The sequence below is a fragment of the Schistocerca americana genome, chromosome X (genome assembly GCF_021461395.2).
Source record: "Schistocerca americana isolate TAMUIC-IGC-003095 chromosome X, iqSchAmer2.1, whole genome shotgun sequence".
In the NCBI taxonomy this organism is placed as follows: domain Eukaryota; kingdom Metazoa; phylum Arthropoda; class Insecta; order Orthoptera; family Acrididae; genus Schistocerca; species Schistocerca americana.
In genome coordinates this window covers 744,001,274-744,013,939 of record NC_060130.1, presented here as the reverse complement: position 1 = coordinate 744,013,939, position 12,666 = coordinate 744,001,274, and the positions used below count along the sequence as shown (strand labels likewise).

General features: G+C 38.5%; 1 protein-coding gene across 1 annotated transcript in view; it reads left to right on the top strand.

The window, feature by feature from the left end:
* Positions 1–12,666, top strand: part of LOC124555166 (1,4-alpha-glucan-branching enzyme) — a 96,317-nt gene that overhangs the window by 16,793 nt on the left and 66,858 nt on the right. Inside the window, exons 2-4 of the mRNA XM_047128989.1 lie at positions 2,262–2,431; positions 2,522–2,637; positions 10,049–10,177. Of these exons, the coding sequence (XP_046984945.1) occupies positions 2,262–2,431; positions 2,522–2,637; positions 10,049–10,177 (415 nt within the window). The remainder of the gene's footprint in view (positions 1–2,261; positions 2,432–2,521; positions 2,638–10,048; positions 10,178–12,666) is intronic.

Genomic DNA, 12,666 nt, shown 5'->3' with positions numbered 1-12,666 from the left:
GATGGAGCATTTTAAAATTTTTTCTGAAATTCATATCTTCAAAATGTTGTAACCAGTGTCATCTTTGGAGGCTTGTATCACAGGGCAGGAGGTTTTTTGAGAAAACGAAAAAAAAATACATGTTTTGTACTTACTCCTGAATTTTAACATATGCTAAATTCTATAAAATCTGGTACTAGAAGGTAACCCCCCCTGCCTGAAGTGATACGGATTATGCCCTAAGAAGTTTTGACATCCAAATTGATACCTTTGCAGTCTTGAAGAACTCAGCTGCTGTCTTGATCAGCTGCTTCACCCCGTCCCACAGAGGTATCTTGGGCACTATCTTGTTAAGACAATCCAGTTTTTCAATTCCCTCTCAGACAAAGATAAGAGCACCTTTTTCCAGATAGACTTCCCCCTAGACTCTCCTCAATATGTGCCTGAGACTTGTCTCTGCCCCCCCCCCCCTCCCCAAAGCCTCTCAAAGAGAGCCATATGAACAAGTTCTGTCTGCTGCGAGGGGATGTTGACCAGTGGATATACCTGTTGGATAATTGCCGTCCTGAGACTGCAGTGCTATAGGTATGTTTCCTATTTTGTGCCTCAGCTTTTTCTGGGTGTGATCATTCTGAGAAGTGGGAATATTAGACTCCTTCCTTGTTCTCTTGTTTCCTGTCTTAGAAGTGGAAGAGGTATGTTTACCTCCTTCACTCTGAGACTACCCTCTTCATTTTTTAGGGGTCTTAGGTTAAAGACCTGTTAGTTCATACCATTTTTTAATTCTTTACCTTTGTTTTTTGTGTTCTTTGAGAAATTTTTTCCTTTGGATCTGACAAGGATTTAATCTTCACATGCTCCAACTTCTGTGTGACAGTTTCCACATGTTGGACTCATCTATCACCTGATCCAGTTGCAGAAACAGCTCCTGTCGGTTCCAACCCCGATGTTTCTATGGAGCTCTTCTAATGCCCCTCAGTGTTTGTTTTTTCTTGTTCTGTGTTCTCCAGTTTTGGTTCACCGAGAATTAGAGATCAGTCGACATCACAGAACCCCTTGTGGTGCAAGGCTAATTACTCAGGAAGTTTCCCCAGTACCCCTGATGCTCCATTAATGACACATCTTCCCATGTGCCACACACTCATCAGCATGGTTAGTATTGCATCTTGGATTGGGTGTCTGGGGAAATAGAGTAGGAATTTGGGATTGGAAATGGGAGAGATCAGGCATTGTGGGACACTCTTTGTCTGGTCCGTCCACTGAGGCCTGTCTGGCATGGGAGAAGCTGTCAATAGCTGTGCTGCCACTGGCATAGCCCTCAGCTTCTTGCAAACATGCAAGCCTTTCTGCCCACACAGACAGTACTTCTACAAGGTGGTGTCCTCGGAGAGGTACATGTGGTCTGTTAAAATTGTTGCTGTTTCTTCTAATCTTGTCTGACATATTTATAACTGATAATTGGATCCCAGTGCGATGACACATGAGCCAAGACTCTCATATTTTCAAATTGCATTTATATCAAGCTCATATAAGCAGAACACCCTGGCAGCTGATATTTTTTACTCCAGATGAAAATTGTGGAGACAGCTGTCAAAATCTAGTGTGTTTTATATGAAATGATGCAGCTTGAAAACTGAGAAATATATTACGCAGTATCTGTAATGAAATGTCTCAACAGCAAAATCACAAAAATTATGATTTGTTTTGAAAGACTCATTTTTCTCCAGTTGTAAAATATGGTGTTAATGGTGTTAAAGAAGAAACTGAAAGCCTAGCAGTATTTGCAGAACTAGTCTGTGATAACTGTTTCATAGTTCCTACCCCTTCCCTCTCCCCTCTCTCCGTCCCACTGCATTTTAATAGTTGGTTTAGAATACATATTCATAATATGTAACAAATTAATCACTACAGGTTTGTTTATGATATAACACAACTTTTCTGAATTTACCTTGTAATTTTAGTTATTTATAACAAAAGTCCAGTAATTATAAAATGCACATAGATATTTCAGGCTACTTAACAGATAAATCTGTTACCACAGCCTTTATTTAATTTTCATATTGGTTATCGTCACCAACTCGCACTCTAACCGCAGTCTGTGCACGTGGGAGGTATCAAATATTTCACTGTAATGTTGTTTCATTTACTGGTTAAGTTTTGATTAATGAAGGGACGTTGGTTGAAAACTTTTTGTACAGTTTGTGTAAGCTATTTAAATTAGTTTAACAAGGCCTTGGCAAATAGGTAATGATGGTGTTTCTTATTATGAAAATGTTTTACAGGTATGCTTTCTTCAAAGATTGTTTGGACAAAATAGAAGCATATGATGGTGGAATACAAAAATTCACTCAGGGATACAAATCGTATGGTATTCACGTAAATCCTGACAATTCAGTTACTTGTAAAGAATGGGCACCTGGTGCTGCAGAATTATATTTGTATGGGGACTTCAGTGAGTATTTTATGAAGAGTTTAATTTTATTTTTTCATGCAAATTGAAACATGTTAATGTCTCATTGTATTTTTGATTGAAATGCTATAGATAACTGGAATAGGCAAAGTCATCCATATGCTAGACGTGAGTATGGAAAATGGGAGTTGCATATTCCCCCAAGACCTGACGGCTCCTGTCCAATAGATCACATGTCAGAAATAAAGGTAAGCTTTAGTTAATTACAGAGTAAATTTATCCATTTTAGGTTATCATTTGTTTACTTCTTTTTGACTTGTGCTTTGGAAAGTGTCAAGATTAAATTACATGCAGGAGGCAGCTCTAAAAGAGAGAGGTTCTCACTTATCTAATCTCAGCCTGACTTCACATATTATAAATGTGCAAAAGATACCTGCTTATGATTCTGCAACTTACAGACCAATAGAGTTCATTGCTGGCAAATTTATGGTATTCTTACAATTCTGAAATGTATTTGACATTTGCTTCCTCCAATTTAGTCTCTCATTCTTGTTAAATGTAAGGTTACCTGTAGCAAAGAAAATATTTAAACATATGTACCCCTATTTTCATAAACAATTATCGATATTAAAGGTATTCTACTATTGTTACTGTGTATATGGGTTTATGAATGTGGGTACCTAATGCAGTATTGGTGCCATTCACTTACTTAAATTTATCATTAATCATTTGTAGAAATCACCTATTGTTATTGGTTATGAGGTATAAAACAACATGATCATTGACACCTTAATTTATTCAGTATCAACAAATAGCCATTGTCACAGCACTAAATAAACAATCATGTAAATACTTAATAAACACACAGCTTCATTTGTGAGACTTTACTTTCCTTGCTGATGGTTAAACAAGTTCAGTAATTTGTTTTGCTCTCTAGTGAATTTTGAATTAAGTGAAGGATGTTTCACCAATTCTCTTAGTACTTGGTCTCTAGTTGCACTGAATAAGGTTGCCCAGTAGTACAATACTGAAATGAATCATGTATACACAGTTTCGGTTCACTTCTAACTAAGCCATTAAGTTTGTACCACCTGAATGGGCAGATAGATCATTCAGTGAGGCCACAATGAAGTACTTCATACAGCTGTGTCAAAACTGGCATTGGTGTATGTGCCTAAATGACATTAGCGTGACAAAAATTTTTAATCAAAAATTGCATATTTACTTTTGTGTACACATGCAGACTGAAGTAGTGAATGCAAATTTGTACAAATGCTAGGATTCGAACCCAGATCTCCTGCAGGAGACCTGGGTTCGAATCCTGGTCTTGGTACAAATTTTCATTAATCACTTCAGTCTGCATATATACATCACAGATGCTTGAGACTTGAAAAGGTCTCTGCAACCATATAGTTTCTCCTTGACAACACCTATTCCATAGAATAATGTACAAAACGTGGTGGGTAGGACTTACTAACTTGCAACATATGTATACCTTTTTATTTTTTTAAAAAAATTAGAAATGTTCATAATGTAACCACATGTACAAATTAATCAGCGATGTGAATGTATAATCATACATTCCACATCATTGCAATCTGTCTTGGAAAATGATCCATGGAACATGAAACTAATTAACTTTGGTAATTACTTTTCTTGAACCAAAGGAAAATTCAGTTGTAAAAACTAATAAATAATTAAGCAGACTTTCTACACAGTACTTACATCCAGGAACTGAAATGTGCAGGACTGCCGATAGACACACTAAAAAGTAAAAGAAACAAACTACATAGTGTTCAGAACTAATAATTCAGAAAGTTAGATAGCATATCTCTTTTACTTCTACTTTTTTCGTGCACCATGCATCTGGTGGTAAATTTTAAAGTAAAAATATACTGCACCGAGTTATTTAGGATTATTCAATGTTGTTTACTGTTTATATATTCTAATATAACAGAGATAGCAAAAAAATGGTTGCACTGTACTACATGTATTCCATGACATATCCTGCTGTATCTCTCTACCCCTCTTCTCAGTGTTGACTGAGCTTACTGCCTGTAATGAATTACACTAACCTTAACAGTCCTAGGGTTACAAGAGTATTTCCAGCAACTTATTTTCTTGTAACCATGTAATGTTTTATCAGCACCAATGGTATCAATATTATCATCTCAGTACGTAAATATCACCATAAAACAACCACTGTAGAGCTGGTCTATATTTTAGAGATTTTATGTGCTTGTTGGTAACCTGGCATTGACTAGTTCTCTTCAGAATTTTGCACTTGTATAGCTTAACTGTTGTAGAAATAATCATTTCTTAACATAAAGAAAATATTTGATGTCATGTTGGTAGAATAAACAATTATATCAAGTATCAAGCAATAGAAATGTCAGGCAGGAATATCAAAAATTTAGAAAATGACATATTGCTACTTACCATAAAGATTACACGTTAAGTTGCAGACAGACACAGTTACGACACTTGCAAGCTTTCAGCCACAGACTTTATCTGAAAAAGAGAAACACACACACACACACACACACACACACACACACACACACACACACCGTTTGTTCGGGCAAGCAAGCACACCTCATGCGCACATGACCACCAACTCCTGCAACTTGGACTAGAATGCATTCTGGTCCAAGCTGCCAGAGTTGGCGGTCATGTGTGTATGAGGTGTGCTTTCTTGTCCGAACGAATGGTGTGTTGTGTGTGTGTGTGTGTGTGTGTGTGTGTGTGTGTGTGTGTAGCAATCTCTCTTTTCTTACACTGAATGTATCAAGTATTGTAGCTAGTAATATCGCACTGTACTTACTGGAGGGAAAAGATTGAATATTTTTGAAAATAATCATTAGTACCAAGTTCATGATGGTGATGGTGATGGCGATGCAGAAATATGTGTTACAGGGTGACACGCTAGTAAAGGTGCTGTGAATCAGTTTCGCACATCACCATAATCAGGTTGCTATAATTTTTCATGAAGTATTTGTAAAAAAAATGTTTTGGCATGTTTCCTCTGTGCAAAATTATTAATTCTCTGAATATGTAATAAAGGCACCTACAAATAATGCTGCATTGATAAAATGGGTGTCCCACACTATTATTTGTGTGTTCAATGGAGGAGTTTGGGAGCACTTGACTTGAAGTATGATGAGTAAGCAATGATGATCAGCAGTTGGTTGTAAGAAGCCACTGGGAGAGCAGTGGATTGTGACACCATGTTTCATCACAATCAGTGGAAGCTGTGGTGTCAAATCCTGACTTCATTATAAAGAAGGAATGTGCAGTGTATTCAGTGAAATGTTGATTTTGGTCACAAAACTCAACAAATTAACTGCCTTAACAGTGAAAATCAGTATGAGGAATATGATGTATTGCTGAGATAGCACAAAGTAATGGGAGATGTACACTACCTGTGATTACTGGTGGTCTCAAGTATAGCTACTTGAACCTCAAGTATAGCTACTTGAACTGCCCAGGAAATGTAGCTGGCTTCTTGCATATCATCACATTTTTGGCATTCCCAACCCACTACCAAACTATCAGTTATCAACCTAAGATATACCTCAGGCTACTCTACAAATAAGTCTGTTACCCAAAACTTAAAGATGAGTAGAAAAAATGTTGAATCTGTGATGTCAAACAGAGCCTGAATTCCCTCACCAAGTCTGTTAAGATTGGTAGCTTGTGTACTGCTGGCAATGTCAAGAGTCTCTCTTCTGAGGAATTATGCTGGAGAGAGCCCTTAGTCTTGATTTTGTGACCGAGCGAGGTGGTGCAGTGGTTAGCACACTTTACTAGCATTCGGAAGGACGACGGTTCAAACCGTCTGGCCATCCAGATTTAGGTTTTCCACAATTTCCCTAAATCGATTCAGGCAAATGATGGGGTGGTTCCTTTGAAAAGGTCACGACCGATTTCCTTACCCATCCTTCCCTAATCCGAGCCTGCGCTCCGTCTATAATGACCTCGTTGTCAACGGGATGTTAAACACTAATCTCCTCCTCCTTGATTTTGGGCAATTGGCCTCGAGTTGAGGGTGGCTTCGGTATTCACGAGCTCAATCTTTAGCTATTCATTGTTCGTGCTGGAGCAACCGAGCATTTTTAAGAGATATCTTTTGGTTGAATTAGTCATTCTTTCCCATCATCCTCCCAACCAGCTTAGACAACCATCTACAGTTCTATTATCTGTTTGTTTGTAGTGTGGAATGCTTGGGCATAGATGGTGTGTGGAATTCCATGTCTGCCAATAAATCTTTGTAGTGGCAACAAAAGTTGGTCCATTGGTGCATTGTGGACTAGCTCTAGGTGAGTGGCTCTTGTCACAGTACAGATAAACAGGACAGTATAGGATTTGGCTGTGATACTTCCTACTCTGCCATACAAAAGCCCAGGAAAACAAACACCACTGTCTGGGAATTGTCTGTGTGGTGGTATCTAGTCAACTGGCAGTGATGCTTTTATTTCTTGACCAGTGATACCATGTGCTATTTTACATGGTAAACAGTGATGTATGACCTCCTTTATGGCATGCTGGACATGAAGTATCCAGGAGGAGGAATAAAGCTCTGAAAGCACAATTCTAATCCAAAGATGATGTAAACAGAGGTGAGTATGTAGGATTAAAAGCCTATGTCCAGGATAAGTGGTTGTTATTCCTCTATGATTAATGTGGCATAAATGAGGTGGATAGCAAGGGCAGTGTTCTTGTACAGCCATTATACAATAATGTCAAGCTGCTACCATTTCTTCTACTGTAAGGGAGTGCCTTATTTGTACAGAGATGGGTTGAATGTGTCTCGTCACATGGTGCTTCCATGTCTCTCTGTCTTCACTATCTGGTGGGACAAATAAGAGGTCAGCTAAACTCTTTGGGGGGGGGGGGGGGGGGGCAGTTGAACGTGTCCGTTTCGGATATAATTTGACATCTGTCTCTCATAGGCGACATGGAGGACGTTGTTCTTCTCCAAAGGTCTCTGCAGTGACAAAGTGTATTTTAGTGTTACAGCTGTTATTTAGAACAACAGCTGTCAATTTTCATGGGAGACAGACTATTCTTTACTGGTGCTCAGTAGAATGTGAAATGTGAAATTCCTCATGAGCTGAATTTTTCACTCTCATTGATTCATCTGGATTGTTGCATATTCCTATTGTCTATAAGACCAGAAATTTTGGACTGCATTGTCAAGTGATAGATTGAACAGCAGGTTTGATGAGATTAATGACAGTATGATTTACAGAAATCCTTGGGTGGCTTCTGCTAAGGATCCATCCAATTTTCGGAGGCAATAAAGCCAGTGATGATGAGATGCATATTGACACAGTATCTTTTTACAATTTTCTGGTGGTGATCCGCTTCATTTTGTACCTCAGTGGAGAGATCATTTTATCCTTCTCTGAGATCGGTCAGTTGTAAGCTTTTACTATGTTGTCTTTTCAGCTCTTGAGTTACTGACAGATGTGTTGAAAGTGAATGAAAACTTTTGACTGTGGTAACTGTAAAGTGAGCATGTTCCATGCACCTCTCAGTGTCATGTGGAGCAGCCAATGTTGTGTAACATAGTGAAAGAAGACTCAAAAGGAGCATTGACTCCCAGCGGGCAATTTACAAAAGCTTGTAGTTTTGAATTGTCAATCACTATTTTGCTGATGATGAAGGAAGACTGGCTACCATAATCTAAAACACACTGTGGAAGTCTACTTACACCCTGTGGCCCTACTACATATACACAGGGTCTTTGGAGGTAACTGAATACTAAATATCTAGTATTCACATTACCTCACAATCATGCACCCAGTGACAATACTGTTTGCAAGACACAGTAGGTTTCTGCCTTTCACACTGACCTCCTAACTGTATGTCCTGACTTGCATCGAACATTGAAGGTTAGAGTCGACTGTACAATGTCAGTTGGTCTGCAAGTTTCCCCAAGAATCTTTTGCACTGTTGGTCCCCCATCAACCTCTTCTAACAAGAATTCCATCAGTTTCAGAATGTTACCTTCGGACAATTGTTCCCATTTTATATGAATTATGCAGTGTCACTATACATCTTCCAGGAATACGTGAAATACCTCTGGAAGTAAGAATCGACCACAAGCCTCTGTCTTCCTGTAGTGCCTGTAGAGCTTGCATTCACTTATTGTGTCCTGTAAATGATAAGTTAAAGATTCAGGGGAATCAGACACTACAGATGTGACATCTTCCAGATAGTCAAGATGTTCTTGAATAATTCAGTCACCATAGTATGCATGTTGAATTTCCTGAATTTATTCATTGGCAGCTGCAGCTACACCAATATCATGTACCAAATGGTTGGGTTTCTGCCCAAATACTCTCGAAGAAACATGTTTGCTGATAGGCAAGTTCAGGTCTGCATTGACAGAGGATTCGAATTGTTCCGAGAAACAAGTCCATTGCTCAGTGTCACCTAAAAATGCCACTAACTTGGTCAGTAGCAGTCAAGCACTGGAACTGCATTACTGTGTTGAACGTGAAACTTTCAGACGTCATGTCTGAAAGTCTTCCCTCGATACTGTATTTTTACCTTCAGGATCGCCCGCTTCATACAGTTAATGCTGTGTATTCCACATCACTGCTAACATATTATCTCCTCCTTGGGTCTAAGATTTTAAAACAAACTTATTTTATTACTGTAGGTGTACGTAGCGTTGGAATGTTATGTTCCTTGTTTAGAAAGACAATCAGTAGTTTCAATATCTTTTCTCATGTTTAGTCCTAATTGTAGTGCCAGTAACAGGTGGCAGCACTGGACAAGCTTCGTTGATAAACTTCCTCACTAGATGTCAGCTATGCACTTGTTATGTAATTGAACAATTATTCTTCTACTCTCTATTTAAATATTACTCCACTCGGATATACAATAAACTGGTAAATTATGATAATGAATACAAGTGAGCTGAAGGTCGCAGTGGCCGGCTGGGATGGCCGAGCGGTTCTAGGCACTTCAGTCTGAAGCCACGCGACCGCTACAGTCACAGGTTCGAATCCTGCCTCGGGCATGGATGTGTGTGATGTCCTTAGGTTAGTTAGGTTTAAGTAGTTCTAAGTTCTAGGGGACTGACGACCTCAGATGTTGAGTCCCATAGTGCTCAGAGCCATTTGAACCATTTGAAGGTCGCAGTGCTTAAATGACTTAATGTAGAGTTTGTGTTGTACATTAAAATGTGGAGTAGTTACACTATTTAATCACCTGAAATCAATGTGTAAGTCCTCTTGAATAATTATTTCAGATGTCCCAGATTCCAAAAGTTTCTGTCTCTGATGTTATCCCGAGTTTCTCCTCTGGAAAATGTGAGAAAACTATAGTCAGTCGACATGTGACTTTATTTACACAATACTTACAGATCATGAAAGTTGCATAACACTTTTATATACAAATTCGGAGATACGGATGTAAATGCAGAGAAGCAGTTTAGCGATTCCCCACAGGCTACACAAATCTGATACATTGTGTTCCCGTATACTGTACAGGAAAAATACCCTGGTTGATAGTGCCAATGATCTGGATTTTAGCCACAAAATGTTATATACAGAAACCTAATTACCTGATGATAAGTTGTGTAAATAATACTTGTTTTGTTTTGAACTTCTGGATTATTTATATTCAAATTTTTTCTCTCTTCAGATAATTGTAAAAACACATTCTGGGGAGAGTGTGGACAGACTTTCACCTTGGGCACCATACGTCTTACAGCCGCCAAAGTCAGAAGGCTACACATTCAAACAAAGATTGTGGAATCCTCCCAAAGATCAGGTATGATTAGTGTTGCTGTTGTGACTCGCCGATTATTCAAAGTGCCGCCGCGCAACTACGCACTTCCTCTATGTGCGGCGCTGTCTGCCAGCCATGCAGCAGCTGCGCCACCTAAGCGGCCAGCCGAGCAGCAGCCGCTAGACTGAGACTCAGTGTTTAATCGAATGCCGACTTGTACACAGGTCAACTTACTCTGTGACTTATATGTGTTGTTGTGTCGTTCCTAAATATATGTGTTAAACTTGAAGTTCTAACAGTTACATTTCCAGATATTTATATTTCTTGTGTACTTGCTCCAAAGAGCTTCATTGACATATTCTGCTACAGCTTTGTATTTCCACCGTATGGCCTTAATGCTGAATTTTCACTGTTCTGCTAATGAAATAGAATGCGTCAGTGACAGGACTTGAGTAGGTGGTTGTGGTGGCAGCGGCAGGGGCAGCAGTTGGACAATTGTATTTTATACACTGTATGACAAACAAAGTGGAGCACCTGGAAGAGATGGAAACAAAATAAAACTTTGAGATAGTGGGTATGTGATGTCATTTCAATGATGAAGAAAGCCAGTCCAATTAACAAAAATTTGGAAATATGAACCCTGAGGCCCCTATCAAACTGTCAGGTACTGATAACAAAGTAGATGGCATCTGTTTCCTTCACACTAATCACTCAACATCTGATTCTGTTCGAGCCCCATATATAACTTACCAGACTGGTAACAACACTAAACACATACAACACTAATGAAGTCTGATGGCCATTCTACCTGTCACAGAGAATTGCATCTATAATCTTTTACATACCCACCAATGGTGAGCGTGTATTCGAAGTTCCATTGACATCCGACTGTATATTCAGGGTGCTTCACGTCTGCTTGTGATGTAAGTACTGTTGAATCAAACGTCATTCATGCGTACATTAGTGACCATAGCATTGCGATAACCAGGGATGCTGCTGCTATCATGCATGATGATGATCAGTTTCAAGAGGGTCAGCAGGCAGTGAACTTCTTTGAAGACTGATCAGATAGTTCTCTTAATCTTGTCATAATCCCCCATGTATTCTTCCAAACAAATCTTGCAAGCCTGCTATGTGCTTTCTAAAATTCATATACCTGATACAGAAAATGCACTCCAGTAACACTCCACTTTCCAAATCTCTCTTCTTGATTAGCACATACACAACAGTTAACATTATACACTTAGAGGTAAATTGTTGATCACAAAAATATCTAGTTATCCTGCTACCACTTGACACCATATTCAGTGATATGTGTTGATCCAGTGTGCCACATACTTAACACGTCAGTTGCCGAACTGTTTATCTTCCAACATCCATTTTCAAACTCTCACTTATTCCTCATTAGGTCCATACTGGAAAAGACACACTGAACAATAGAGTGACACTTCTTGACGAGTGTGACACTATAATTCTTAGTAAATTTGTTTCATTATTGAAAATTTGTTACACAGAAAAACAGTGAAGTGGCAAAAGGTGTGAATACACAGTGTGCGAAATTACATCCCCCAAAGCATGCTAAGTCTGCACTGTATGACAAAAAACAAAAGTACATGATGATCAATTTGTTCTTGTTGGGAAAAAATGTATACAAAAACAATTACTGCTTGGTCAAATATACCATTTCTGACTACTGACTACTTATGAGACGAGATGTTGTCAAGTGATGAAGTGCATAACAGCAGGCCACCCTGCAAAACCAAGCTTTACATAATGTTCCTTCACAATAGAATAAATGCTATAGTTTTAGGACGAAATATAAATGTAATCAAAAATTTGTGTGATACTTTTACAGAAATAATAAAGACCTGCAGAAAGTGATGCATTAGTATCAAAACATGTGTAAGTAAACAAAAATGGAAAACATTGTTTTGTAGAAGGCAGTTTTTTAAACACCATATTTCCTTTTCAAATATGGAGGAAAGACAACAGCTGCCTAAAACTTTAGTAGGACGATAGTTGAACAATAACACTGTATATTTGTTGGCTATGCACCTGAAACAGTCAGCTATCCATTGACACCTTTATGGGTTTCGTCTTATACCAGTCTTTTTATTACCTAGCCCATGTCGTAGTTTTTGCTCCATTCAGAATTTTCCACTGTCATAAACTTAAATTTAGTTTCATATTGTTCCAATATTATCATACTGCTTGAGTAAAATTTATTGAGAGCTGATCGTTAATGCATTACTGAGAAGCAGTTAATGTCAGTGCTGGTTGTAGATTGTGCTTACATATTAAACACTATAGGATGAGGATGTGGTTCTGACTTATTAATATTTACCTTGCACGGGTAAACTCTGAGACCAAACTCCTGGGCTAGATTACAGTTCAGTTTAATCAATCATTTGTTTTAAAAGAAATGCAGAAACTGGATTTATGGCATCAGTTGAACAGTTTAGAAAATGCCACACAGTGGTATACAAAAGTGGATTCAAACATAGGGAGGCTGACTGCCTTTCAAGGAATCT